General features: G+C 60.1%; 3 protein-coding genes across 3 annotated transcripts; 2 read left to right on the forward strand and 1 right to left on the reverse strand.

Moving 5' to 3' along the window:
• NCLIV_056210 (conserved hypothetical protein) lies at positions 1-12,347 on the forward strand (the record flags this gene model as incomplete). The annotated part of the gene is made up of 7 exons (XM_003885176.1): positions 1-4,764; positions 5,269-5,604; positions 6,126-6,521; positions 7,154-9,720; positions 10,192-10,710; positions 11,524-11,883; positions 12,176-12,347. 7 exons carry the CDS (start codon positions 1-3, stop codon positions 12,345-12,347), a joined length of 9,114 nt encoding a protein of 3,037 aa, XP_003885225.1.
• A 1,688-nt stretch (positions 12,348-14,035) lies between these two features.
• Positions 14,036-19,214, reverse strand: NCLIV_056220 (conserved hypothetical protein; the record flags this gene model as incomplete). Its single annotated transcript, XM_003885177.1, has 7 exons — positions 14,036-14,057; positions 14,778-15,025; positions 15,388-16,607; positions 16,942-17,096; positions 17,323-17,378; positions 17,981-18,058; positions 19,140-19,214. The coding sequence occupies 7 exons, from the start codon at positions 19,212-19,214 to the stop codon at positions 14,036-14,038; spliced, it is 1,854 nt and encodes a 617-aa protein (XP_003885226.1).
• Positions 19,215-21,372: 2,158 nt separating this feature from the next.
• On the forward strand, positions 21,373-24,624 carry NCLIV_056230 (conserved hypothetical protein; the record flags this gene model as incomplete). The annotated part of the gene is made up of 1 exon (XM_003885178.1): positions 21,373-24,624. The coding sequence occupies one exon, from the start codon at positions 21,373-21,375 to the stop codon at positions 24,622-24,624; it is 3,252 nt and encodes a 1,083-aa protein (XP_003885227.1).
• Positions 24,625-24,735: the final 111 nt, after the last annotated feature.

Here is a 24,735-nt window from a genome sequence, read left to right on the forward strand (position 1 = left end):
ATGCATGCGCGCGTCGTCTCTCTCTTCTTCGCTCCACTCAGGGCGTGTTTCGCCTCGTGCACCAAATGGGTTCTCGCTCCCGGCTGCCGGCTGCTCAAACCGGCCGTCGCGGCGAGCACCCGCTTCGCTGCGGCGAACGCGTTTCCTCTGGCGCTCTGCTTCGGCCTCTTTGCGGTCTTTCTTGTGTTCCTGTTCCTCTTCTCGTTCTTCTGTTCACTGGTCATCGGCGGAATCTTCGCCTTCCTCTTTGCCCTCGTCGTCCTCTACAACCTCACGACGGCCCTTCTCTTCCCCGGCAGCAGCGCCTTCTTCAGACGCCAGCTGGAGCTCCAGTTCTGCACGGCAGCCATCATCCCCTTCAAAGGCCACCTCGGCGTTCTGGAGCTCCTCCTCTCCTTTCTGCTCTACCGAGCCTACCTGCGGGACGCGGCTGGCTGCACGAGCGAGGGGTCTAACTGGAACGGCGACTGGCGGGCCGACCGCCCCCAAGTCCACCCCGAGGATTTGCCTCTCGCCGACTCTTCTGACGATGTCTCTTCTCTCGCTTCTCTTGCCGGTCGGCCGCAGCGTCGACCGCGGCCGTCCACCCGCGACTACGAGGAGGCAGACTCCCGTCCCCGCAGATTCATCTTTCCTCGCTGGCCGTCGGTCGCGTCTCTGCCGCCCTCTCCCGCGTCCTTCGCTGCGGGATCCCCTGCGTCCTCCCCGTCTGCCGCGCCTTCCGAGCCGTCGCGCGCGGCACCTGACGCCGCTGCTCCGATCTCTCCGTCGCTAGTCCCTTTCCCGCCGCCGCTCCTCCTCGCTCCAGAGCGCTCGCCCGCTGTCCCTTCATCCTTGCCGTCGTCACCCTGGCTCCTGTCCAACTGCCTCTCCTCCCCCGAGGCGCTTGTCGCGGACGTGACGATGAACGAGGTCCGGGAGAGTACCTTGGCGCTCTCCTCGCTCCTCCGCACCATGGCGCATGCACGGCGGAAGATCGGCGGGGCCTGCGCGGCCCTCTCGCCTACCTGCTCACGACGCTCCCTGTCCCCGTCCTCTTCTCGCCTCGCGCGCGACCGAGGGGAGGAACAGAGCGCGGGAAAGTCTTCCCTTGAGGCACACTCGACAGACTCGTTCGAGGAAATCGAACTCAGTGCGGGGGCGCCTGGCCCCTCGAACGCGGCGCGCGAACCGAAGACGCCTGTTTCTCCCGCGCGCGAGCGAGAGACAGAAGAGGGACAGCGCGAGACAGACGCGAGACCGGAGGACGAGAAGCAGCCGGCTGTCGAGTTGGGGTGGGAGAGACAAGATGCCCCGCAGCTGGCGAGAAACCAACGCGGGCAACTGACCTGGCAACAAGAGGACGTGTTCTACCACGGCTCGCAGCTTCTGTTCCACCTTGTGCATTTGTCGATCGACGTGGTGAGACCCCAGACTCCGCGCTGCGCGGACAAAAGCCGCCACGGCTCGCTGCCCCAGGGGACCGGACCTTCTTCTTGGTCCTTCCTCGCCCTCTTCGGTCTGGCGAAACCGTGCTGTGCGGCCGCCGCGGGTCGGCGCGGTGCACATGTGGACGCGTCTCCGAGTCCCCACGGAGACAGACACCCGCGCTCGCCTGAGACGCCGAGCCCCGAGCCCGAGCTCCTCTCTGACCCGTCGCTGTGCTCGTCCGCGCCGGTGTCGTCCGCGCCGTCTCCTCTGCCGCCGTTGCGGGCCTCAGTGAGCGAGCTCGCGCTGTCGAGCTCCGCGTCCGCTCGCAAAGAGACCGCCGGGCGCCCGTGGTGCGCCGCGGGAGGAGGCGCGATTCGCTGGCCGGTTTTCCACTGCGCCGCGGCGCTCTTCCATCTTCGTCAGCTGCTGCTCTTTCTCTCTCCGCACCTGCCGAGCCCAGAGCCTTCGCGCTGGCGTCGTCGGTCCAGTCTCTCCGCGTCCGGCTCCGGCGGCATTCTCGAAGTGCCCGCGCTCGCTGCGCTTCCTCGCTCGCTTCTCCGCATGTTGATCTCTCCACCGCTCTCTTCGCTTCTGCTCCTCGCAGGCGAGCTGGAAGAGACTCATGGTGGCACCGAGCTCTGGATTCCTGTCTCCGAGGCTCACACACTCCGACTCCTGCTCTCAGCCTGTGCGCTGCCTGTTGTCCTGGCGAAACGGGCGCTCCGCGGTTGGCTGCGTGGCCGCCGCCGGGGCACGTCCGACGTGGAGAGCGAGGCCCAGAGAGCCTGCAGGTCGGAACCGCGTCTCGACCAGACGAGTCGAGGCGCGAAGAAGAGAGAAAAGGCCGAACGAACCGCGGCTGTGGCGGACACGCACGGCCTCAAACCCCAGAGACAGGAAGCCGGCGCGCCTCAGCCGGCTCCAGGAACGGATCAGCAAGGGGGTGCTCGGGCGCGTATCCCTTCCGCTGAATTCGCGCAAGCGTCCGTTTCCCTCGCCTGCGGCAGCGCTTCGTCCCCTGAAGGTTCTTCCCCTGCAGGTTCTGCCTCTTCTGTCTCGGCGCGTCTGTGCTGCCGCCTCGGTGCCTGGCTCGAACCGGAGAGCCGGCTGTATCTCCACGCGGTTTTCTTCCCTGCTCCCAACACACACTGGCTGCTCCCATCCACTGCGTTTTCGTCGCCTCCCGTCTTCCGTCCGCTCTCGAACGCGTCTGCCGCGCAGCTCCCCTGGAACGGGGGCGAGGACGCCTGCAGCGCCGCGGCGCGCAGGGCGTTCCCCCACTCAGGTGATTGCCTGTTGTCCTTTGTCCCGCCGTCCGTCGGCGCATGCGAATGTTGCCACTCGCGCTCGCGTCTCGCATCCGCGGAGAACGGCCCCTTCAACACGATGCCGGCCTCGCCGCGAGCGCGGTTGACCTACCGCCTATTTCTTCTTTTCACACAGCTGCAGCGCCAGGAACAAGTTGAGGTGTATGTACACTCGGCCGCCGACGATACCGACGACGACACCGCGTCGTCCCGCGACTTCCGGCTCGTGCGCGGCAGCAGAGATCGAGGTGACTCGAGGACGCTCCCGAGGCGCCGCAGCGACACGTCAGAACTCGCGTGGCCCCGCGGAGACTCGCGCCTTTTTGCGCCGGACGAGGCGAGGACCGCGAAGCGCATCAACGGCAAAACGGCCGTTTTCGTCTCAGTCGCGGGGGCCGTGACTGTGGCTCTGGCGTCTGGAGCCTGGTGCAGAATCGCGCGTTTCTTCCGCTCGCTCGCCAGCCTCGTCTCCGCACTCTGGTGCACCCTATGCAGGCGCGCGGAAAGTTCACGCGTCCAACGCTCGTCGAAAGCGCCCGACGGCGAATCGCTCCCAAAGCGGAACCGCCTGCCGGCTCGACGCGCCAAGCTCGCGCCGCGCTTCGTTTTCCGCTGCGCATGCACCGCGACGCACCACGAGGAACCCTGCCTGGCGCTGGACGCCGGACGTAGCCTGGGCGGCGCGGCATGCCTCCCCGACGGGGAGGTTGGCCAGGAGGCACGGAAAAGCCAGGAAGCTCCAGGCCGCCATGGAGGCGCCGCCGCTCCAAGCCTCGGCGGAAACGTCCTCATTTTCTTCAATCCCAATGCAGGGTATCTGGAAACTGCGGCAGTCATTGGCGACGGAGAGCTCGACTTTTACCGGAGCCGCGGAGTCAGCGTTCTTCTCTTCAACTACCGCGGCTTTGGACGCTCCGCTGGCAAGTCCAGTCCGGCGTCTCTGCTCTCCGACGCAGCGGCCATCTACCGCTTTGTCGCGTCCTGGCCGGGTGTACAGACAGTCGGCGTCCACGGCCGCTCCATTGGCGGGATGCCGGCGATCTTCGTGGCGCTGCGCCAGCGACACATTCGTCGCTCGCTTCTCGCGTCGGTTCCAAGCAGCGCGGCTCTCGCGTTGCCTTCTCGGCCTCGCAGGGCGGCGGGTGTCCGCGCCGCCTCTTCGCCTCGCCTCCCGTCCGTCTCCTTTCTCTGCGCAGACCGCACCTTCTCGTCTTTGCCAGACGCGGCGGGTGGCCTCCTCGGCTCCTGGGCGTACTGGGGTGTACGAGGAGCGGCGCTGACTGCGCACGTCGGGTTTTCTCTGTCACGCGTTTTCTCGACGCGAAGGGCGGAAACACGCCTCGGCGAAGACGCGGGAGAGCGCGGCAGCCTACCCGGAGAGAAGGGCAGTTTTTTCCGAGAAAAAAAGCAGCCAGGCGAGTCCACGGCCGCGTCTGCAGAGACACCGCGGGCGGCCGGGTTTGCGGGAGAGAGCGAGCCATGGGAAACAGAGGACATGGCAACAGATGTCCGTCCGCTTGAAGAAGACGTGGAAGAGGCCGCGCGAAGCTGTCGCCTCGGCGCGAGGAGCGTGCATGCGTTTCTCGCGTGCACAAACGTCCACAAAGTCGTCATCGCCGACCCGGAGGACGAGGTGGTGAGGGAGGCGGCGTCCCTGAAGGCAGGCGTCGCCCGCGCACTCCTCAGGCGTCGCCAAGAGGCCGTCCGACAAACCCTGGTGCATGCGTTCATGGCTGAGAGACGCCGAACCTCGCCAGGCTTCGCCGGCTCGAAGAGAGAAGAACGGACCGACAGCGATCCGTCTCTCGCTTCGGCGCCGCTCCTGGGCGAGGCGACTGCCGTTGAGACCGAAGGCGCGGGCGCAGGAAAACTCGCCGGGAAGCGCGCGGGAAACAGGCCAGGTTTCGGCAGAGCTCTGCAGGCCTGCGGAGAGGCACGGAGACAGACGAAAATGGCGGTCGTGGGCAGCGCGAGGTCGAGGCGATACAGCAACTCGAGCAGCGAGGACGAAGACACTCCCGCGCTCTGCAGAAGGCGGGCCACGCGAGTAAGGCAGAAGGGCCGACAAAAAGCCCCTCGAGCAAGGCTTCGACGAGTTTTCGCGACACCGCACGCATCCGCTGTGTCGCGCAGACGGAAGAGACAAAGACACGAGCAAGAAAAGTGTGGAACAAAGACGATCTTACTAGGGACACGGAGACAGCACTTGAGAGGAAAACGGCGACTCGCTTCCTTCCCTCGCGAAGAACGGTGCTGCGCTCGCGCGCCTGGTGTGGACAGAAATTCGCCACTCGCCAAAAAAGGTCTATCCTCGAGTTGTCTTGTGTTCGTTTCTGCGTGGTTTCTCCGCACCTCGGACCGGAACGCCTTTCTGTCTCCGTCCGTTCCGCCAGCGCGCCCGTAGAAACGCCGCTTTCGCCGTTTGACTGCCACGGCGCATGCGAACAGATTGCCAAGTGCTTGGCCTTGCGCACGTTTTGAGTCTCGCTGCTCGACTTCTGCTCGTGTTTCTCCTGTGTTCGTGTTCTCTTGGCGCCTCCGCGATTTTCAGGCTGTTCGATCGCTCCACTGTTTCCTTTCGTCGTCGTCCCTGCCGACTGCGGCGACGCCCGCGAGGACTCCGGCCAGCGGCGGCACGCCTCGCTCGCTGGTTCGCGCCTCGGGGAGTTTCGCCTCTTCGCGGGTCTGCAAGAGGCCGTCGAAGTGGTTCTCGGATTGGACGCGAAACAGCCGACCTGAGAGCGCAGGCTCCTGGCGAGAAAGCGGCGACGCGCGACCGCACGCAGTCCTCGACGGCGGGAAGGCCGAAGAGCGCGAGAAGGCTCTGCGGAGTCTGTGCGAGGAAGAGGCCTCCGTGCTGCTTCACGAGCAAGAGAGGCAGCGAAAGGTGAGAGGACGACAGCGCCTGAGAAATTTCGAGAAACCGAGAGAGCGAGAGGGCCAGTTCGTCCACGTTTCCGGCGGGAGGGGTTGCTCTTTGCGGAGGTTGTGGTTCGTGCGTGGTTGGGACAAAAACCGCGTTTTTTAACGCACAGGCGTCGTTGTCTGCCCATCGCGAGGACAACCGGATCGATATCTGGCTCTTCCAATGTATCGTTTCCAACTCTGCAACGTGCCTGGGTCTCTGGCCTTTTCTCTTTTTGGCGACGCTTTCGTCGCGCCAGCGGCCGAGTTCTCGCCGCGTCTTTCCGGAGCAGCCCGTGGAAACCAAACCTGTCGGAGGCGCATTTTGTCTCCTGCCGTCAAGCAAAAGCCATTGTCCTATGGCGTGTAGAAGAACGCGGTGAAACGTTTCATCCGCAATCGGTCACGATACGCCGTCCACACAAGCAATAGGGATTCCCTGTCCTTCAACAGCCCCGCCACTCTCCTCCGACGTCGGGCTTCTTTGCTTGTCTTTCTTTTCAGAGGGCCCTACGCAGGGTGCCTGCCGCCTGGTTGCTCCTCGGCGAGGTTGTTCACTGTGCGCGGCTGTTGTCGCTTTCCCCGTCGGAAGGCGACAAAAGGAAACGCGGGAAGCGCACAGCCTCTGAGAAGTTTAGAGGACACGCGTTTCTCCGCTCCCTCTCGGCGTCCTCGAACTCCTCAGACGCCACAGAGGCCGCAGGAGCCGCAGGGGCCAGCGCAGAAGAGGCGAGCAGCGACGAGGGAGGGGAGAACCGGATCGCGTCCAGGCGAGAGTCGCGACGGCGCCTGGGCCAGTCGCTGACCCTCCGATCTCGAGACAGAAGAAGTCTCTCGCGAACGAGGCGAGAGGACTCGCGACTCGAAGCTCACGCTGAACAGTTCCCTGTGTTACGAGAGGTCCGTTCGCCTGCTTGAAGAGACAGGGAAAGAGAGACTGGGGAAGACACACGCCCGCCGACCCTGCCGCTCTGACCAGCGGAGATGTGGCGAGTTTCGAGACGCCCTGAGACCACACGTCGACAGCCACGATATCCCTTGATCTATCGAAGTGTGCACCTGCCTACCTGCCAGTGGAGCCGTCTCTATCGAGAGAGCTACCGGTGGATCCTTATCTACACATCTGTCGATGCCTACATATAGCTACACATTTGCTCGTCAATCAATCTACACATATATGTATATATATAAGTATATATATAAGTATATGTATAAGTATATGTATATATATGTATATAGATACTGTCTGTTTTGATGAGGGAGGGGAAAGAAAGCAGGGCACCTCTCTCTATGTGGAAATCCTTAACTTTCCGCATGCCCGTCCCTTCACGTTTTGTGAGTCAAAGTACCGACGACGTCTCCGTATTTTTCTGTCTGTGTCTTCCTCGCTTGCCTTCTCTCGTTTCCTTTCCCTTTCCCCCCCACTTTTTCTCTGCAGTGCTTTATTCCCATGACCTCGTCCTTTTTGCTTGTCCTGTGCCGGAGTGTCTGCACTCGTGCACCACGAATTGCGTTTCTCTTTTCTCTCTCAGGCGCTGAGAACGTGTGCTCGTCGCGTGAACGCGCGTCTGCGGCAGCTGGAAGAGCGTCGGTTCTTCTTGGACGAGAGCGATAGACGCTTCACGCCTCCCTCGCCCTTTTTTTCGCCTGTTCCCCAGTCGGCCGCGGAGCCCCCGGCCGCTGTCAGGAAGCGGCAGCGAAAGGCCTTCTCGCCTGAGAACGGCGCAGAGGGTCGTAGACACTTGGGAGGCTCTGGGCCTTCGCGACCTCGGACGCGGCGGTCGAACGCCTCCGTGTACACCGCAGTGCACAGCAGCGACGACGACAGCCAGGCCGGGTCAGACTGCGAGGACGCAGAGGCGAGCGACGCTTCGGAGAGACAGGCGCAGGGGAGGCCCCAGAGACAGCCTCGAGGGGAGCTGTGGAGACATTTCCCGCTCATCCAGATTTCCGTGCAAGTTCTCGGGATCCACGAAGACGCCGGCGAGGACCGTTCAGGGTCGAGGACGCCCAGAGGCCCCGCCCATCCGTCGCCGGGGGAAACGCCACTGGAACTCACGCCTCCATCCTCTGCATGCCCGTCCGTACAGTCGACTCCCCGCCTCCCTCGGCCTCCGTCGCTGCGTCGTCCGTTGGAGTCCCCGTCTCGGGCGGGGCACGGAGTTCCCGACCCCCTGCGGAATATCTCGGCGCTCTCTTCTTTCTCGGAACTGTCTGTGGCGGTGAAGTCGGAGCCGTCGCTCGCGCGACGGTCTCCACGCGGCGACGGGCGTGCGTGGGGTTCTGCGGTGTCTCAGGCGTCTCTGAAACTCGTGTTTCTCTCGCAGCAGAGCGCATTCTTTCCGCGACATCAGGCCTCGCCTCGCGAGTCTCACGAGGCTCTCCGAGAGACACACCTGGCCGCCTGGCTCGCGCCCGAAGTCTCCACTTTGCTGGCGGCCGTCGGCGGGGCCTTGGCCGGCATCGACGCCGGCGGTCTGCCGCTCGGCTCTGTTCTCGCGCAAGTCGCCGAGAAGAGCGGGAAACGCGACCGCGCGGCTCTCGCGCAGTTCTCGGACGTCCTCGCCGCCTGGGGCTCGTCGCTCACGGTGTGGACGGGGCGACAACAGCGGTGGGAGGACGAGCTGGAAACGCGACACCGCAAGCTCCTCGACGCTCTCCGAGGAGACAGACAGGAGACAAGCGAGACGGACCACGGCCGCGACACGCCAGAAGCAAGAGACCACAGAGAAAACAACGGGGAAGACAACACGAGGAGAGACAACTCCAGGGAACGCAACTCCAGGGAGGAACACTTCAGAGACAACTTCAGAGAAGAGAGCAGAGAGGAGAGCAGAGAGGAGAGAGACTATGAACGGGCTTGGACGTTTGCCACCTGCGCGTTTTCTTCCCGACGTGAGTACGCTGTGCTGCTCCGTTTGGGCCGCAATCTCCCGACGTTCTGCGAATCGGGAACTCACGTAGAGAGCGAAGCGTTTGGGTCGGACACTTCGCGCTTTTTCCTTCCACACCCGACCGCGCCACGTCCTCGCTTGTCTCCACGAACTCTTTTGTCACCACGTCCTCGCGAGCGGCGAGGGACGCAGGAGGCGCTTTCGGGGCCTGTCTCTTTTGCTGCAGTCGCTGAGGCTCGCCGCGTCTTTGCGGCCGCAGAGACCGAAGTGGGGGCGTGGGAGCGAGAGCGCGCCTCTGACTGGCCCACGGGGTGTGGAGCGAAAGGGCAGAAGGAGAGGAAACTTCTCTCTGCTCTTCGCGACATTGTTGACGAGGAGGGCGGAGCTTTGTTCCGCTCAGACGTCCTGGACGACGTCCTCACTCTCCTGCGCCTTGCGATTTCAGTGGATCAGCCGAGCGCCGGGCGTCACGACGGCAGGGAGGCTTCCGACTGGGGAAAGAACCGAGACGGGAACTCTTCAGTGAGGGCGGAAGACCGCGGCTTCAGTTCGTTTGCATCGAACAACGCGGGCGTGTCCAAACATCTCGCGTGGTGTGCGAAGGCACTCAGAGTCTCGCGCACTTCGTCTGCAGACTCAGCGCGGCGCAACGAACCACAAACCGCAGCAGGCAAACCAGGAGACAACGAGGGAGACACAAAACTCGACACAGAACCCGCAACAAACCTCCTGAGAGACTCCCAGGGAGAAACCTGCATTCCGACCTCGCACTTCCGGTCTATCCACGAGGCGATCTTCCAGCTCTTGAGAGCTGTCCTTCGACAGGGGCGAAGCAGAGATGAACTCGACGCTTGGGCATGCGGAGGCCCAGCGCGCGAAGAGTCGCGCCGGAAACGGCCTGATCCGAAACGTGATCGCTCCTCGCTCCTTCTTCCCTTTGCTCGCGAGCTCGGGTTTCCCTCCGTTCCTCTGCTTTTTCGCCACATCCAGCAGGCGGCAGAGCGCGCGGCGACAGCGAACCGCGAGGGAGCAGAGAAGGAAAACGGTGAAGACGCAGACGCTCAAGTCGAGAACCTGCCTGGTCTCCCCGCCACGCGCGCTGACTCGGAGCCCCGGGAGAGGCGAGAACAGAGACGGGAGAGACAGGACTTCCTCCACGTTGTTGAAAGCAGTAGCTGGGCTGACGGCCTCGCTGCCTTCATGCGGTAAGGCTGTCGCGATCTCAAACGTTGAGGGGATAAACAGATCTGTTTCTTTGGCGCACACGTTCTGGTCGGGATCGCAACGCGCACGTGTGCAACCTTAGCGCCTATTTAGGGCCTGTCTGCGAGGACATGTTAGAAATGAGGCATTTGACGGCGAGAAGGACAGTGCGTTTCAAAGAAGAAAAACATTTACATGGTATGCAGCGTCATCGGAGACAAACTGTAGATTTAGATCCTTTGTGCTTGCACGCGTGCGTGTGTCTTCCCGTCGTTTCGTTTTGCAGATCTGTATCCGTTCTCCGTTTGGCCGCGATGCGCGGACGGCTCTTTTTTGCCGCGTTTTGTGTTTCTCCGAGGGGGGTTTCGTGGAAGCCACATCTCTGCGGCGGCATTCGGCTGTTGAGAGTCGCCGGCGTTGTCAGGATTCTTTGAGCGACGTGATGCGCCCTCCCCTTTGTGGACTCCCTGCAGCCTTCAGGCCATCGTCAGTGTGTACCGCGTCCGTACAACTCTTCGTCGCCACGCCGCGCTCTTCCTCCTTCTCTACCGAAACGCCCTGTACCCCCCCCCGCTGTTGGCCTCTTCGCCGCCCTCTTCTCTCTTTTGTCTTTCTGCTTCGAGGCGCTTTCAGCCGGCGCCTTCGAGCGAGAACGCTCCCCGCCGAGACGAGGGTTCGCCTTCTTTCCGCGCTCGAAGCGGCGACGGGTTCGGAACACTTCGCAGGGGTACGGTGGAAAGTGCATTCGAAGACATCTCCCTGGACGGCTCCGAGAGCGTTCCTCGGCAGACGCCGTCGTCCACTTCGCGAGGGTCCTCGGCTGACATTCCAGTGTTTGAGGGACAGAGAGAGACGAGCGGAGACGTGGAAGGGATGGAAACTCTCGAAGCTTTCGCCCGGTCAAGAGCACTCTGGATGCTGCGGCAGGAACTGTTGCTTTTCATCGGCGAACGCATTTCAAGACTCCTCGACTTTGTCAACACTCTGTGGAGGTGAGAAAAGGGGAAACGAGGCGCGACGAACAACGCACGCTCTCAGCGCCATCTTCTACTCTACGTTTATCTATGCGTGTGCAAAGATATATGAATGAAACTATGCTGATATATATATATATATATATATACCAGTATACGTATGTATATATGTGTCTAATTGTCCCTAAGTATTATATATATATTTGTATATAGACCTGCATTTCTTACGGTTTCATGCCTCCGGTGTCTTCTCAGCGGCATGGACACGACGCTGGAGTTGAAGGGAGACGTTCTGTTTCCTCTTGTTGCTTGCTTGCTGTTTCATTCGGCTAGAACTCGTTTTATATCGAGGCGGTTTTTGATTCGTGTGCCTCGCCCGTTTATCGCTCCGACGAATGCCGCTTTCGTTTACGCGAGGGAGATAAAAGCCTTGCCGAGGCGTTCTGCATGTCTCGGAGCTTACCAGGGAAATGGGCGTGGAGGAAGCGAGGGAAAAAACTGCAGCGAAGGGAAAAACTGCAGCGAAGGGAAAAACTGCAGCGAAGGAAACAGAAAGAAAACAGAGAAGTTGAGACAGAGGAAAAGAGGAAGAGACGGCAGCATACGTGCTCTCTCGCAGAAAAGGAGCGACACTTGACGCGATCTGTGGGGCGCGTGAGAGACCGCGGTTCGTTCCCTTGAGTGTCGAACGAGGGAGCGTTGTTTTCAAATGTCTTTTTCGTAATCGCATGCACGCGTCTGTTTGCGTGGAAGATCTTGGCGAAAGACGCAGGCCGTTCATGCCTCTTTTTCCTGCTCTCCTTGATCTCTTTTTCGCGTCTCTCTCTGCAGCGCCTACTTGGAACTTCCTCTCCTCACCCAGGCCCCGGTTTCAGGCTCGGCCTCTGCATTGGGATCGCGCGCAGAGAGCCGCGAGAAGGGACTGTCCGTTCCCCTCAGCGGAGACACTACGCCAGCGCCCGTTTCGCCCCGCACGGGCACGGTGAGAGGAGAGCTCGTCTCCTCGTCGCTCCTGGCGGGAGACGACAGCAGAGGAGCGACGGCGACGGAGGCGCCTGGCTTCGGCGAAGGCGACAGCGTTCAGCTCTTTTCCGTGGCCGAGCGACAGGAGCTGCGCAAGGAGCGACAGGGGAGTAAACGTGAAGGTGAACACGTGGCAAGAGGCGGAGAGGCCAAGGACGAAGACCCATGGTGCGAAAGCGACGAGCGAAAAGAAAAAGTGACACAGAGAAGCGACGACGAACAAACACACACAAATGCGCGTTTCCCAACACAACGACGCCGATTCTATGCATGTGCGTCCATATACATATACATATATATACATATATATACGCATGTCCATATATATATATATATATATATATATATGTACTTGCATATACACGCTTCGCCTGAATCTGTTCCGGAGCCCCATTTGTGGACTCTCCGAGTTCCTTTTTCAGTGGCTCTGTACGGGCGCGTTGCCTTTGACTTTTTTCAGGTCTTGTCCCTTGTGCCTCTCGCCTTCTGCCTTGACACCGAGCTGCGTGCGAGGCCACTTGCTGCCTTCCAAGGCGGGACACAACGGACCCCTGGGCGACGACGAGTTCCTTCTCCTTCACCTCCATTTGCTCGCCGCGAACTTTATAGACCCTGAGAAGTTCGGGGTGTAACTCGATAGAGAGCGGCGTCGGGGGCTACAAAGTTGCCATCCTGTCTCACTCTCGCCCCGCTCAGAGCTCTTTAGAAAGCAGGATTGTGGCGCCCCGCGCTCTCCCCCACGCCATGACCACGCCGCCTCCTTGCGCGGTCGGCACGCCGCACCTCCACCTGGCAGGAAACCACCGGCTTCCGTCATGTGGGAACTCGCGTCTGTGTCTCCGGACAGCTGCACAGCGGGTAGAGCAGACGCGGGGGGAGGGGGGGTGTCGAGAGAGAACGAGAACAGAATGGTGATTTGAGGCGACTCGGCCTCTCTGCCTTGTCTGTGAGGCGGCAAAGCCTAGACACTGCGCAGGCTATCCGAGGTCCGAAAGGAGACGCGCGCCGTCGAGCAGCGACAGAAACGGAATTCCCGAAAATGCTTTTTCGTTATTGGGACTCGTTAGGACGCTGTAGCTACACCGCGGTGGGGTGACGCCCAAGCACGTCGCGGTCGTGGCGGGAGAAAGAATCGTTTGTTCTCTCGACCAAACTGACCCTGAGAGTCGTCTCTTGGGTTTTGTGGGAATGCGTTCTTGGCTTTTAACGATATCTGGCGTTTCTTTTTTTCTGTCTTTCTGCATAAAACTTCAAATACCAGGTACTTCAAGCAGACAATCCATGCGTGAGTGTCTCCAAGCTGCTCATCCGCCAGCGCTCTCTCAGGCTGCTGTCCACTATGTAGCGTCGACGGCGTTTTCGCGGACCATTCACACAAACGACAGAACTCAAAGCGAAAGAGACGTGAACTCAGCTTTGTCAGGCATCAGAAAGGAGCTTCGTTCCAAAACGTGAAAATGGGGAATTCTGCTAAGAAATGTCTTTATCGTTTTCTCCTCTAAAACGCCTTGCTGCTCACTGTCGCCTCTGTGGTCGGAGAGCTGGAACCCGCACAACGCCCGCGAGTTTGAATGGGAGAAGGGAGACGCGGACCAGAGAGACTTTCTTTGGTTTCTACAAATCAAATTGCACTCGCAAGTCGCTCCAACATCCAACAAACGGGAGTTACATGCATGCAGGCGTACGCGTAGAACCGCAGTAAATGGAGGTTTCGCTAGCCGATGTAGAGTCTATCGCTATCGAAGCTACCTATCTATAGATGCAGATGCATTTGAGGGCGTAGTTGTCTTGTCCCAACATAAGAAGCGCACGTTTGTGAGTGCTGGAGGAATCCGCGGGTGTTTTGGACAGCTGTGCAGAGCACGAGAGACACGAGCGTCTTCGTGGTTTCTCTCGCACACGCTGTCGCCGATGTTCACCGCTGTGCGTCTCGTCTCTGCGGCTTCTGGCCGAGTTTATTCTCTCGGGGATGGTCAAGAGATCAAGTTGTCATGTTTCAGAACAGATTCATTGGACAGCCTGGAGACATATATCACAACGAAGGGAGACGAGCTCCTCACACACGACTCCGGCGCCGAGGATACGAAACCAAATCCATTCTGCCTCCCCCTCCACACATACACCTGATGCTCCACCCCCCCTCTGAAGCAGAAAAGGGGACACTCGAAGGAGACAAGGAGAGCAAGCGAAACCCTTGTTCTTTCGATTTTGTTGCCTCCTCTTTCAAAGCTGGACAGAACACAGAGGCTTCCTTTCTTCGGCTAGCTCTTCATGGAATCTCTGTCGCGTTCCGCCTCGCTTTCGGTTTAGGGGCGTGGTCCTACTTCCTTTGGAAAAACGCCCTGAAAACGCACAGAGGAAAGTGAAACAGGCAGACGCAATTGGAGACGGTACTCCCACACAACCGCATGCGGCGCCTCAGACACACGCGACAGCTTCGCGCAAATCCCACGTCGAGGACTGGCTCTAAGAAGTTATCCAGCTTCTCTCTGAGTTGCAAGTCAAGTGCCCACGTCGACTTGCACGGAGAGACTGGCAACGCGAGACACGGTTTCCGATTTCCACAACACGATGAGCAGACGCAAACAGGGGAGCTGTGCCGTTACCGCCACAGACGCCAGCAAGCACAGAGAACAAAGGAGTCGCATTGGTCCAGGCTCCTGGACATCTACGCGACCTCCAACTATCTATTTATCTATAATGCGTATCGATATATGCCTCTCAAGTTCTTTGCACAAACACGGATGTCTGCCCTCGAAACGCCAAGGAAGGAGGAGAGACGACACTCGCCGTGACGCCTTTTGGAGGTGACGGGACCAAGAGACTTGCAGCCACCAAAGCAGTGTGCTTTGCCGCAGCGGGCCAGACACGCACATGCCGACAATCTTAGAGGGGCGTTATACTTCCCCTTCCTTTTGTTGGATGCGCATCGTCGCCTGTTCTAAACTTTCCACAGGAGAATCTCGGCAGCTTCGTTTCTCCGCTTGGACTCTGGTTCTTTACTTGGGGTGTCTCCTTTTTGGGCCTCGCTGTGGAGAGACACACTCGGTCTCGATACTTACATGAGGCTTCCTTGTTTCTTCTTCGGCCCGCCCGCGCCGAAGCCGCGCTTTCCTGTCTTGGAAGAATCGCTCGCCTCGCTCCCCGATGCCCCTCTCGAAGCTCTCGACGAGCCGGAGGAGACTCCCCCCGACTCTCGGGGCGCGCTGCTCGGCCGCAGTGTACGTACAGTGACTTCCTTGTCCTTCACCACGTCCTCGTCCTGCAGCACGAGGTAGTCTCCCTCGCGATATGTTCGCGTTTCCACCGCCTGCGAATAGAAGAAAAAAGAGGAAAGACAGCGAGACGCGCGTGGGTTGTCGGGCGGTCTCGCCGAGAAAGAAGACGTGCACATGAGAGAAAACCGTGCGCGGAAAGGATTCGCATTTCTGGCAGTTCTTTCGCCTCCGCGGCAAACAAGTCCAACGCCTGTCTAGCTACAATGAGAACCGCTAGCGGAGAAGACACTCCACAAACAGGACCGGAAGCAGGTTTTGTAAGAAGCGCGAACGAGAAAAACGTAGCCAAGCGCCAGCTGCGCGAGGCACTGTGAGGGAGCGTGAGAAAGCGTAGAAGTGCAAGAGACCGTTGCGAAGAAGGAAATGCGAGGACTGCGCCGCCTCTGTTCCCTACCTTCTCTTTGAGGACGATGGTCTTTTCTTCACATTCCATCTGGACGCCAAGAGGCTTCGCCGCCTTGTTTCCTCGTCCCCGAAAATTCGCCCTCTCTTCCTCTCCGTGGCCACCCCACCCTAGGACCCCGCCTCGCTGGGCGCCTTCCGAGTTGCTCTCGTCCTCCGGCTGCGCATCGCCTGCAGGACTGTATTCTCTCTCCCTGTCTTCTTCCCCTTCTCCGTCGGCAAACAGACCTCCGGCCGAGGCGTCGCAGGCCTTTACTCCGTCCTCAGACTGCGTCCCCCGCTGCATGCGTCCCTCTTCATCTGACACCTGCTTCGCCTTCTTCGCCGGCCGCGCTCGGTAGTTCTCGTCCTCCGCCCTCGCCGCCGCCCGTGTCTCCGGGCCTTCGCCCTCATCCAAAGGTCTCTTTCTCTGTCTATCCCACGAGCGCGCGTCCATTTCCTCCTCTCGCGCCTCGCCAGTCGCGCTCTCTCCCGTTTCCCGTCTCTGCTCAGTCTTCGTCGCTGCCGCGAGCTCGCCAGCCGAGGTCTCCGCGCGCGGAGACGGCGTCTCCGACTGCGTCTTCTTCTGGTGGGTGCCGAATCCGAATCGCGCAAGCAGACTGTTGGGTGACTGCGTCTTCTTGCCGCCATGCTCTCTCGCTGCCTTGTTCTCGCGCTCTCCCGTTGGTCTGTCCCCTGCCGACTGCGCCGCGGAGGCTTTCGGGGCCTGGAACGGCTCGACTGGCTCTTCTCGGCTCTTGCGTTTGCTCGCAGCCTCGGGGGTTCCTTTCTCCGCCGCTCCGCCAAGCACTGGCGCAGGAGAGACGGAAGGATTTCCAGCTGCCTTCAGAGAAGAGAGCGTTTTGCTGCTTGAAGGCGCCGCGCTCGGAGTCTGTGGCTGACGAGCCGGTACAGGCGCGGAGACCCCAGCGGGGCTGGGCACACCTGAACAGCGATGCTTGCGGCCCACCAGGCGCGACTGCCGAATCGCCGCAAAAGGGGGGATGTACAGCGCCGCCTGCTCAGTTGAAGGATCCACCGAGGAGACAGCCTCTGAACCGGAGCTGGCCGCCGCGGAACCACACGCGAAGTGAGGAAGGAGACTGCGAACTTCTTCCTGCCACTGGGCGTGTGTCGAGGAGGGCGGAGGCAAGCCGTCGGCGGAGGCAGGCGGAAGACGCACGACGCTGTACAGACACCACGGCTCCGGAGGGCACTTGGCCGAGAAAGGCTCTGAAGACGCAGCACAAAAAAGGAAGCACAGCACGCAAGGACAGAGTAGCCGCGCGAAGTCTCTCTCCTCACGATCCGTCGGTTCTTCCCACAGCATGGCCCGGATCAGTCCCTGTCCGACGGCGAGGTTAACCTTGTTGTCGGCGCACTCCGCATCTGCAGGTCTAGGGAGAGAGAGTGTGTGTAAAAAGATCGGTGGATTCGCAAAATGAGGATGTCTGCGCGTGGCCATGCTCGCAAGGCCTGTGCGCGGGTGAATGTCGGGTTGAACTGTTGCCCCGTCCCCACGCCTCCCCACGTCGCTGATCTCCTGGCGCGAGTGAAAAAGCTTTACCGTCAGCGAGGTCACACAGCACTGCAGACGCCGATCCCTTCTTCGCAGGACGGTCGCCGAGGGCGGCGGCGAATTTCAGCAACAGCCGCACGCGTTTCTCCGATGCAGCTGCTTTCCTCTGCTTCACTTTGTCGCGGATGTACAGCCGCAGGAGCCTAGAAAAAACAGACGAAAGAGGACGCATCCGCACGCTCAAACGGGCACACACCGCTGTTTATACAGCGAGCTCATCGTCTCTGAGCGGACAGCGGACGGCCGCGTCTCCAACACATCGCGCCGACGCAGTGCTGAGCCCCCGAAACAGCAGAGAAGGAAAACTGCACTCAACCCGATGGTGAGCTGGCTTTCGTCTCCCACTCCCAGTCCTCCACTCGACCTTACTTCGAGGCCAGGGCTGCGCCAATGTTGAACTCCAAACTGAGCCTCGGGGCGGTGAGCTATACGCAGCAGAGAAGCAAAGACAGTTTCGACGCTTTTCGGGTCGCACCTCGCTCACCGGCGCGTGGAACGCGTACGGCCACGTGGGGAAACGTGGCGGTTCCATCAGCCGATGAACACACAAATGGACTCTGGGGTGCTGCGGGTTCAAGGGTTCCGTTCGGCGTGAAGCGAAAACGTATTTCACGATCTGGTCTCGGAGGCAGTGAGTGCATGTCTCGCTGAAGATTTCTCCACTGGACTGATGATGTCCACCTCCGACTCTTGTGCGTTCCTTCATGCGGCGAGATCTGGGTTTCCCGCTGCCGTTATTTTGGGTGTCTTCCTACAGCCCTTCCGCGGAGGCCATCGAGCGCTCGTATTTTGTTTTTCGTGTCTTGACCGGATTACCTAGAACAGCTGGAATCCCCCTTGGCGTCAACTTTCTTTCGCATCTCCCCCAGAATTTCGACGGTCCTCAGTGAAGGAGCGCACCCCAGCAGTGCACGCTTCTACGTTCCGTGTTCGTTTCGCAGCATGAATTCCTACCCGCCGTCGTGCTGTGCCCGCCGCGCTTAACTCTTCTGTTTAGAACGGGAAAGTTTGACGGAACTCAACGTACCTCGGCGCCATAGTCGAGTAGCATGGCGTCCATCACGCCGAAGAAGTCGTCGAGTTCTGCTCCCATCTTGGTCACTTCCTGCCAACGGTTACCAGAAGGGGAAACAGACGCAAATATCAATGCGCGCTGCCCGAAGAAAGGAGCGGAAACGTGGCACTCGTGGAGGCAATGCTGCGAACTGGTGCTGTACATACAGCGGGCGCGATTTCTTCGCGGTTTCTTGCGGGGCTGCACGCCGTCAGTGGACCTGCTCAGAAGGTAAAGTCGTCTTTTGTCCACGGCGACGTCTCGCGCACTCGTTCACGGACCATGCGTGTCTTGTCGCTCACATCCGTTCACACAAGCGGAAAAGATAAATCGCAGAGTAAAACGCTCCTGTCCTCCCGGTGTACATCGATCATCGTCTGGGGACGCTCATCGACGACAGTGAAGAACCAAAAGCGGAACGGTGTGCAATGGGATAAAACACGGCAGTTTCACGATCTGCTGGAGGTGCGTAGGAACTCTGAGATCGCGGGGGACACTGACGCACCCACGACGCCCGAGCAGCGGCAGTACCTACGACAACGCTGGGCAGTCGCCCAGAAAAAACACTGTTCAAGCAGTTCCACGACAAAAGAAAAAAGAGCAGCGCAGCCCAGGAAAGGTGACAGGCGGTTGCTAGCTAGTCGATTGTGCATGCATGCGCCGCACACAAGGGTGCACGAGGCCGAAGCTTTTTGTGTTTGAGTGGATCGTCGCCCCAAGTTTGCGAGGGCGCCTGAGAGCTGCTACATACGCCTGTTCTCTGGCTGTCTTTAATCACATGCACAGACGCCTGTCTCGTCGACAACGGTCACCTAAAACGCGAGGTCTACAGTGGACCGCGCCGATGCTTCTTGCGGAAGTGGTTGTAGAGAGAAACGGAAAAATCGTTGTCCTGACAGTTCGTGTAGAAGGGTTTTCGCATTTTAAAAAAGACAAGGCCAGTCATACGCCCGACAGCTTTCCACACCGTTCAACCTGCCTATGAAAATACCACGCAGACACCTGGCGCCCGTTCACACGCCACACGCAAGTCTCCGCCAACCCGTCTCAGTCGAGGCGTGTTTCCGTTTCCTCTTCTGTGGCAATAGCCGCTTGCCATGTGGAACGGTGCCTCCAACCACTGCACGCTTACGGCTGAGAAGAGAGCCGAAAAGGCGCTAAAAAGGCGAATCGTCACGGCGGCGGAGCCCGCCCACTCGTTGGGCATACGATCGAGGGCGGAGATCAGGATTAAGCCGTGGTGGGATAGTCGTCTCTGCCGCGCGTCCCGATCCTTAATCACCAAGGCAGTCACTGCATTCTGTGAGCTTTGCTGCTGGGACTTCACAGCTTCGGGGGAAAGTCGCTGCAAATCGCCGGGGTAACGTCGGAGAGTTTGCGAGCCCGAAACGTCCACGTAACGAGAAAACGCCTCCCGCGGCTGCGGCACTTTGCAACATTTCGGGTTCTCCAAGTCTCATGTGCGAAGCTGTGCACGCCCGTTTTCTGCACGGAGAGATCCCTCGTAGGGAGGTCGGCGACTCGCCGAGGTACGCCAAAGTTGTCCATACGGTTTCTTTCGCCGAGCCGTGTCACTACCTAAAACACCCATGCTGACAGCATCTGGAAAAGCAGAGACACAAAAGAACCAGTGATAGCAGAGATACACAGGCCCTAGGTGAGGCTGTAGTAGGCAGCAGGGGGGGGGGGGACCGTCTCGATCTTTTTGGGTGTGCAGCGAGAGATCTGCTCCGCCGGCGGACGATTCGTGGAGCCTGAAGAAAAGGAGAAGAAAGATGTCGGCGCAGCCACAAGTGCTGATAGGTGTCCGTGCGTGTTCCAACGCCTCTAGAGAAGACACACGCGTGATGCGATAGGCCCGCGAGGCATGAATAAGTCTCCTGAGTGGCGGTTGTCAGAGACACTTTCAAGCGAATTCACATGCTGGCTTCGTTTGGGAAGAAGCCTGCGAGTGCCATCGGAGGCGCAACAAAAGTCGCTACCAGCCAGAGGGAAACGCACTGGTTTACGGCTGCAGAAAGATCGATTTCGAGTCTTAAAAGATTTTCCCCCGAGTGGTAGCGGCCGCCCAGATGGTAGCGGCAGTGAAAGGAGAACCGTTGAACGCACCACGATATTCCAAATATGCCTCGCGTCCAAGAGGCGTCGATGAAACCGCCGCTTCCTCGCATTTGGCTTAATGTAAGAACTGACATGACGTTTCCGCTTTGTGTGATCGGCAGCCGATTTTCCGACGTTCGCATACCAAGTCAACGATCTGATTACTCGAGCAAGGTCTCTTTGGTGGTTTCCCTTGTTTCGTCATTCACTAGCAGCGACATTGCCTCGGCACTCCGAGTGTGTAGGCAACATAAATCTCTGTGGAGATTCCTTGACTGCGCGGAATTCATATTCAGTTACTTACGCTGCGCCCTACTCACACAAGAATCTCCCTGCCGCAACGCTGGCAGTGCTGCCTGTTTCCACCCTTTTGTTAGAACGAAGACAATGGATACAATGCGGGTTCCATGCACAAACACCGAATTCCTTGGAGCTCCTGTGGCTCCCGATGCAGCCACTGCACTTTTCATCCTTCCAGGAAGACACCTGGCGGCCAGGACGGCCCATACTTCCGCTCGCCTCGTGACTTGTATCGGGCTTCCATGTGTTCCAAGTCGTACGCAGTGTCGCATGATTGGGAAGAAACGCCTTTGCCTGCAAGTGAATCGACTTCCTATGCTGTTGAGTTTGACAACAGCTGACCCCAAGCGCAGTTTTTTTGCTGAATTTCTTTCCGGTTGCGTCGCGGTTGATGGGACCGGGGTTACACAGTGTTTGTGAGCACTCTTTTGAGTTTTTTCATTCCGTACCGGCGAGTTTATGTGGCCGCCGGCGCCTTACCGATATCGTTAGCTGGGGGCTGTGACAGCCGACCAGCTGAATTCGCGCCGTCGCCACAGCGCGAAAAGATCGGAGATGCCCGCGTTCAAACATCTGGCCGAGCACAGTTCCGAAAAGCGTTTGCAGCGAACCGCAGCCAAACAGCGAGCGAACCTTTGCCTTGATCGCGAGTCCTCGTCGACGGTTGCATGCAGTTGACTAGGTGCCTTCTTCCGAGAGGAGACGCTGTCCCTGAAGCCTCTAGAAAAACGTACGATTTCTTGTTCCGCCGGACGTTCAGTCCCTTGTGTCCACGTGCGTGTCAGCGTCAATTTTTCATGGAATGAGTAATCCGTTCTCCCCTTTTGCGAAGATTGACCTCAAAATGACGGTGTGCATGCAGCCCGCGGACGATTGAGTAGCTAACGAGGCGGCCGGGTGTCGACGCGACTTTTTCGGCGCTTTCTTTTCGTTTCCTCCCCCGGTTGCAACGCGGAAATTCCCCTATGGCGCAAGCCTCTCCGGCACCGATTCGGAAGGACGATAATGTCGCCTGGACGCCCACCGCCGCCCCAGGCATTTTTGCTCTGGCCCCGTTCCCGCTGTTTTTCTCCCGACTCGACGCGACGCTGTGTGCCTGCCATGCCCCTCTGGGGTGTGCGAGGAAAGAAGCAAGTCCTTGGGCCGAACGGTCTACTCCTCGCGCCTCTGCGAGGCGTCGAGCACCGCATCTCGCGGCGGAGCAGCCTGCAGACTCAGAGTGCCAAGCTAACGGGTCGTCCCCTGTCGCTTCTCCATCTGTCGCGTCTCCCTTGTTCCCTGAGACCTCCTCATGGCGTCGCCGAGGTTTGCTGGCTGCCTTCAGGTGTACATACGCCTCAGACAAGCCAGACGGCGGCACCGAAAGACCAGCGTTGCCAGTACGTGCCCACAACTCGAGGGGCGGGCACGAAGATGCAGGGTGCGAGGCTGAGGGCCCCGAGGGGAGGCCAGGGTCGGCGAACTGCATTCCTCTCTTCTGCTGCACAAGATGGAAACACTTTACTCCTCACAGAGTGCCGACAGCAGACAGCCGAGTCGACGGCGCTGACGACAGTGCCCGGGCTCACGCAGATGGAGAGGCAGCCGAGCCGGAGACGAGGCGGAACAGCCCGGCGGGCAGCCGCGTCGTGTGTGGGCTGCTGATCTTTGATGGATGCGAGTTCTTCGAAGGCCGCCTGCTGTACAGACACCTCAACCCGCATCTTTGCTGGAACACTGAAACATGGAATCGACTCTTCTATGCTCTCACGAATCCGTCGGGCGCGGCTGCGTCCAGCCTCCCCACATCGTCGTCTCCTCTGTCTCCTGTCTCGGTTTCGCGGCCGCGCAGATCGAATTCCCCCCCCGCAACTGCTTCCTCCGCTCTCGCGTCGCCGTCAGCTGCCTGGCCAGGCCGCTCCGAGGCGCCGGTGCTCGCCGTCCCGCTTTGCGCGGATCGGTCGAGTGTCTCGCGTGTCCGCCTGCTTGTGCACCGCCTGGAGCCGACGGCATCTGACGAAGAAGACTCCAGCCTGTCTGCGAAGAGCGGGCTGGGAGACAGAAGGGGAGAGCTGGGCGAAGAAGCGCAGCCCTCGCCGAGGTCCTCTTCTCTCCAGCAGTGGGATTTGCCTACGGGCACTGCCCCATCGCTCCAGAGTCCGACACGTCTTCCCTCTGCGACTTTGTCCGCGACGGCCTCGCCGACTGTGTTGTCCCTGTCCTCTCTCACTGGCCTGCCGCATGCAGCCGGTTTCAAAAGCAAGCTTGCTTCTTCTGCTTCCACTCCGCAGTCTTCCACGCATCGGGGCGCGCGCAAGATTGCATCGGGCACACCGAAGAAAACGTACGCCCTCTCGCTTGTCATGGGCCTCGGAAACGAGGCTTCTGAGCTGTCCGTACACCTGACTGCCCCTATCCGCCTGCAGGCGTTGAGCGCCTCGGCAGGAACCACGAAGCTGTTCACTGCGTCTCTGCTGCTCCAGCAGCTTCAGCTCCAGGAACAAAGGCGGCTTTTCGAGTACGCGCAGAAATGTGCGTCTTCGCTTGAAACGTGCACCGCCGAGTTGGCGACGGCTGCGGTGACCCGTGAACGCCAGGAGCGCCGTCTGTTGCGGGGCATGTGTCTTCTTCTGAATTCGAAGAAAAAGAAGTTACGCGAACTCGAGCGCGAGCTCGAGGACCACCGGAAGAAGCTGGCGGCCTCTGGACACGGTGCGGCCTCTGAGGCGTCGTCGGGGCTGCTCGCGGCCTCAGAGGAAGCGAGGCGAGGAGCGGGCTCGAAGGAAGGGCGGGGAAGTGCAGAGAGACACGCGAGACACGCGACGGCAGAAGAGCCCGAGAAAGAGGGACAAGCTACGTCCTCGTTCGTCGCGACTCCACCAAGCTTAACCGGCCGCGGCAGCTGTAGGCGAGTGTCTTTCAGTGGCAAGGGAGCGGCCAGGGAAGAGCCGGGGCTGCACATGCGCGACTCGTCCCAGGTGGACAGGAGCGCTGAAGACGGCGAGACATCGCCAGGCAGCAATCAAACCGAACAGGAGGTCGGTGACAAGGAACGAGGTGGACAACCTCCACAGCGGTTTCCTTCGCTCTCACGGGACACACGTTCTCGCCTGATTCCCCAAGCGGGGAGCGGTGGGAAACGGCCTGCGACAGAGGAGGATTCCGGCGAAGCAGAGAAGGACGACAGCGGAGCCGAGAGTTCTGGAGAAGAAGATGAGTGTCTCCGGTGGGCAGCGGCGGAACAAGGCCGGGTCGCGAAGAAGCGGAAAGTCGTGGAGGGCGAGGCGCACACGCCCAGGCGTGCACAGAGCAGCCGGGAAGCGCTGGAGCTCGTCTCGTCGAACGTGGCCGAGTCAGATGCGACGGCCGTTCAGAACGCGCATAGCGACAGTGACACGAGGAAGACTGGAAAGCCGGCGACAGGGGTCGGCCTCCAAAGCAGACGCCGACACAACGCTGCCTCCGCTTCCGCTTCGCGTCAGCTTTCCTCTTCTTCGTCTCGGCCGCCGTCTGCGCCTTCTTGTGCGGGTTTGGCCGCTCCGAATAATCCGCAACTGGCGGGCATGTTGGAGGTGACGGACAGCGACAAGTTTGCGGCAGCTTTTGCGTTGATTGCGGTGAAGAAGGAGCCGGAGAGCGCGAGCGAGGAGACGCAGTTGCCCCACGCTGGAGAGGAGCGAGACCCAAGAGGGAACAGCACACTGCGACTTTCGCCTGGAGAAGAAGAGCCGTTAAAGAGACGGTTGCGTCCGCGCCGGAGAGAGGGACGCGTTGAGGAGACTCAGGAATCTCCCTCTTCGTTGGAGAGGGAGAACGACGTGGGATCTGCGGAGGCAGAGACGTCCCCGCAGAGTGGGGCGAAGGGGAGGAATCGGGGGAGTCGGCGCACGCGCGCGTCGAAAGGGCCGAGGAAGCAGGCTTCAGATTCGTCCGGCCTGTTGCCTTTTTCGGAAAAGGAGAGTGGAGGCAGAGAAGTCGCGTCGCGTGCGAAGGCGCGAGAGGAGCGGCGAGGCGAGGCAGAGCTGGAAGAAGCAGGAGACGGAGAGAACGAGCAAGCGGAGAGGAAAGAAGAAAGCGACAGTTTAGAGGAAACACAGTGCCTTGGAGGAGAGACTCTGGAGTGGAGCTTGCCAGATTCCGATATTCACGAGTCTCCCGGGGGAGGAGCGAAGAAAGCTGGAAGAAGGCTCCGCCGGCGAAGGGCGTATAGCGGGTCAGGCAGAGACGCTCGCCCTTGAGGACATGCACACGCGGGGGGGAAGACGCAAGAGAGGCGAGCCCAGGAGACGGCGATAGAAACAGAGAAGGCGAGTTTCGAGAAGGGGTGAACGGCAGGCTGACGGGAACGG

This window comes from Neospora caninum, chromosome XI (genome assembly GCF_000208865.1).
Source record: "Neospora caninum Liverpool complete genome, chromosome XI".
Classification (NCBI taxonomy): domain Eukaryota; phylum Apicomplexa; class Conoidasida; order Eucoccidiorida; family Sarcocystidae; genus Neospora; species Neospora caninum.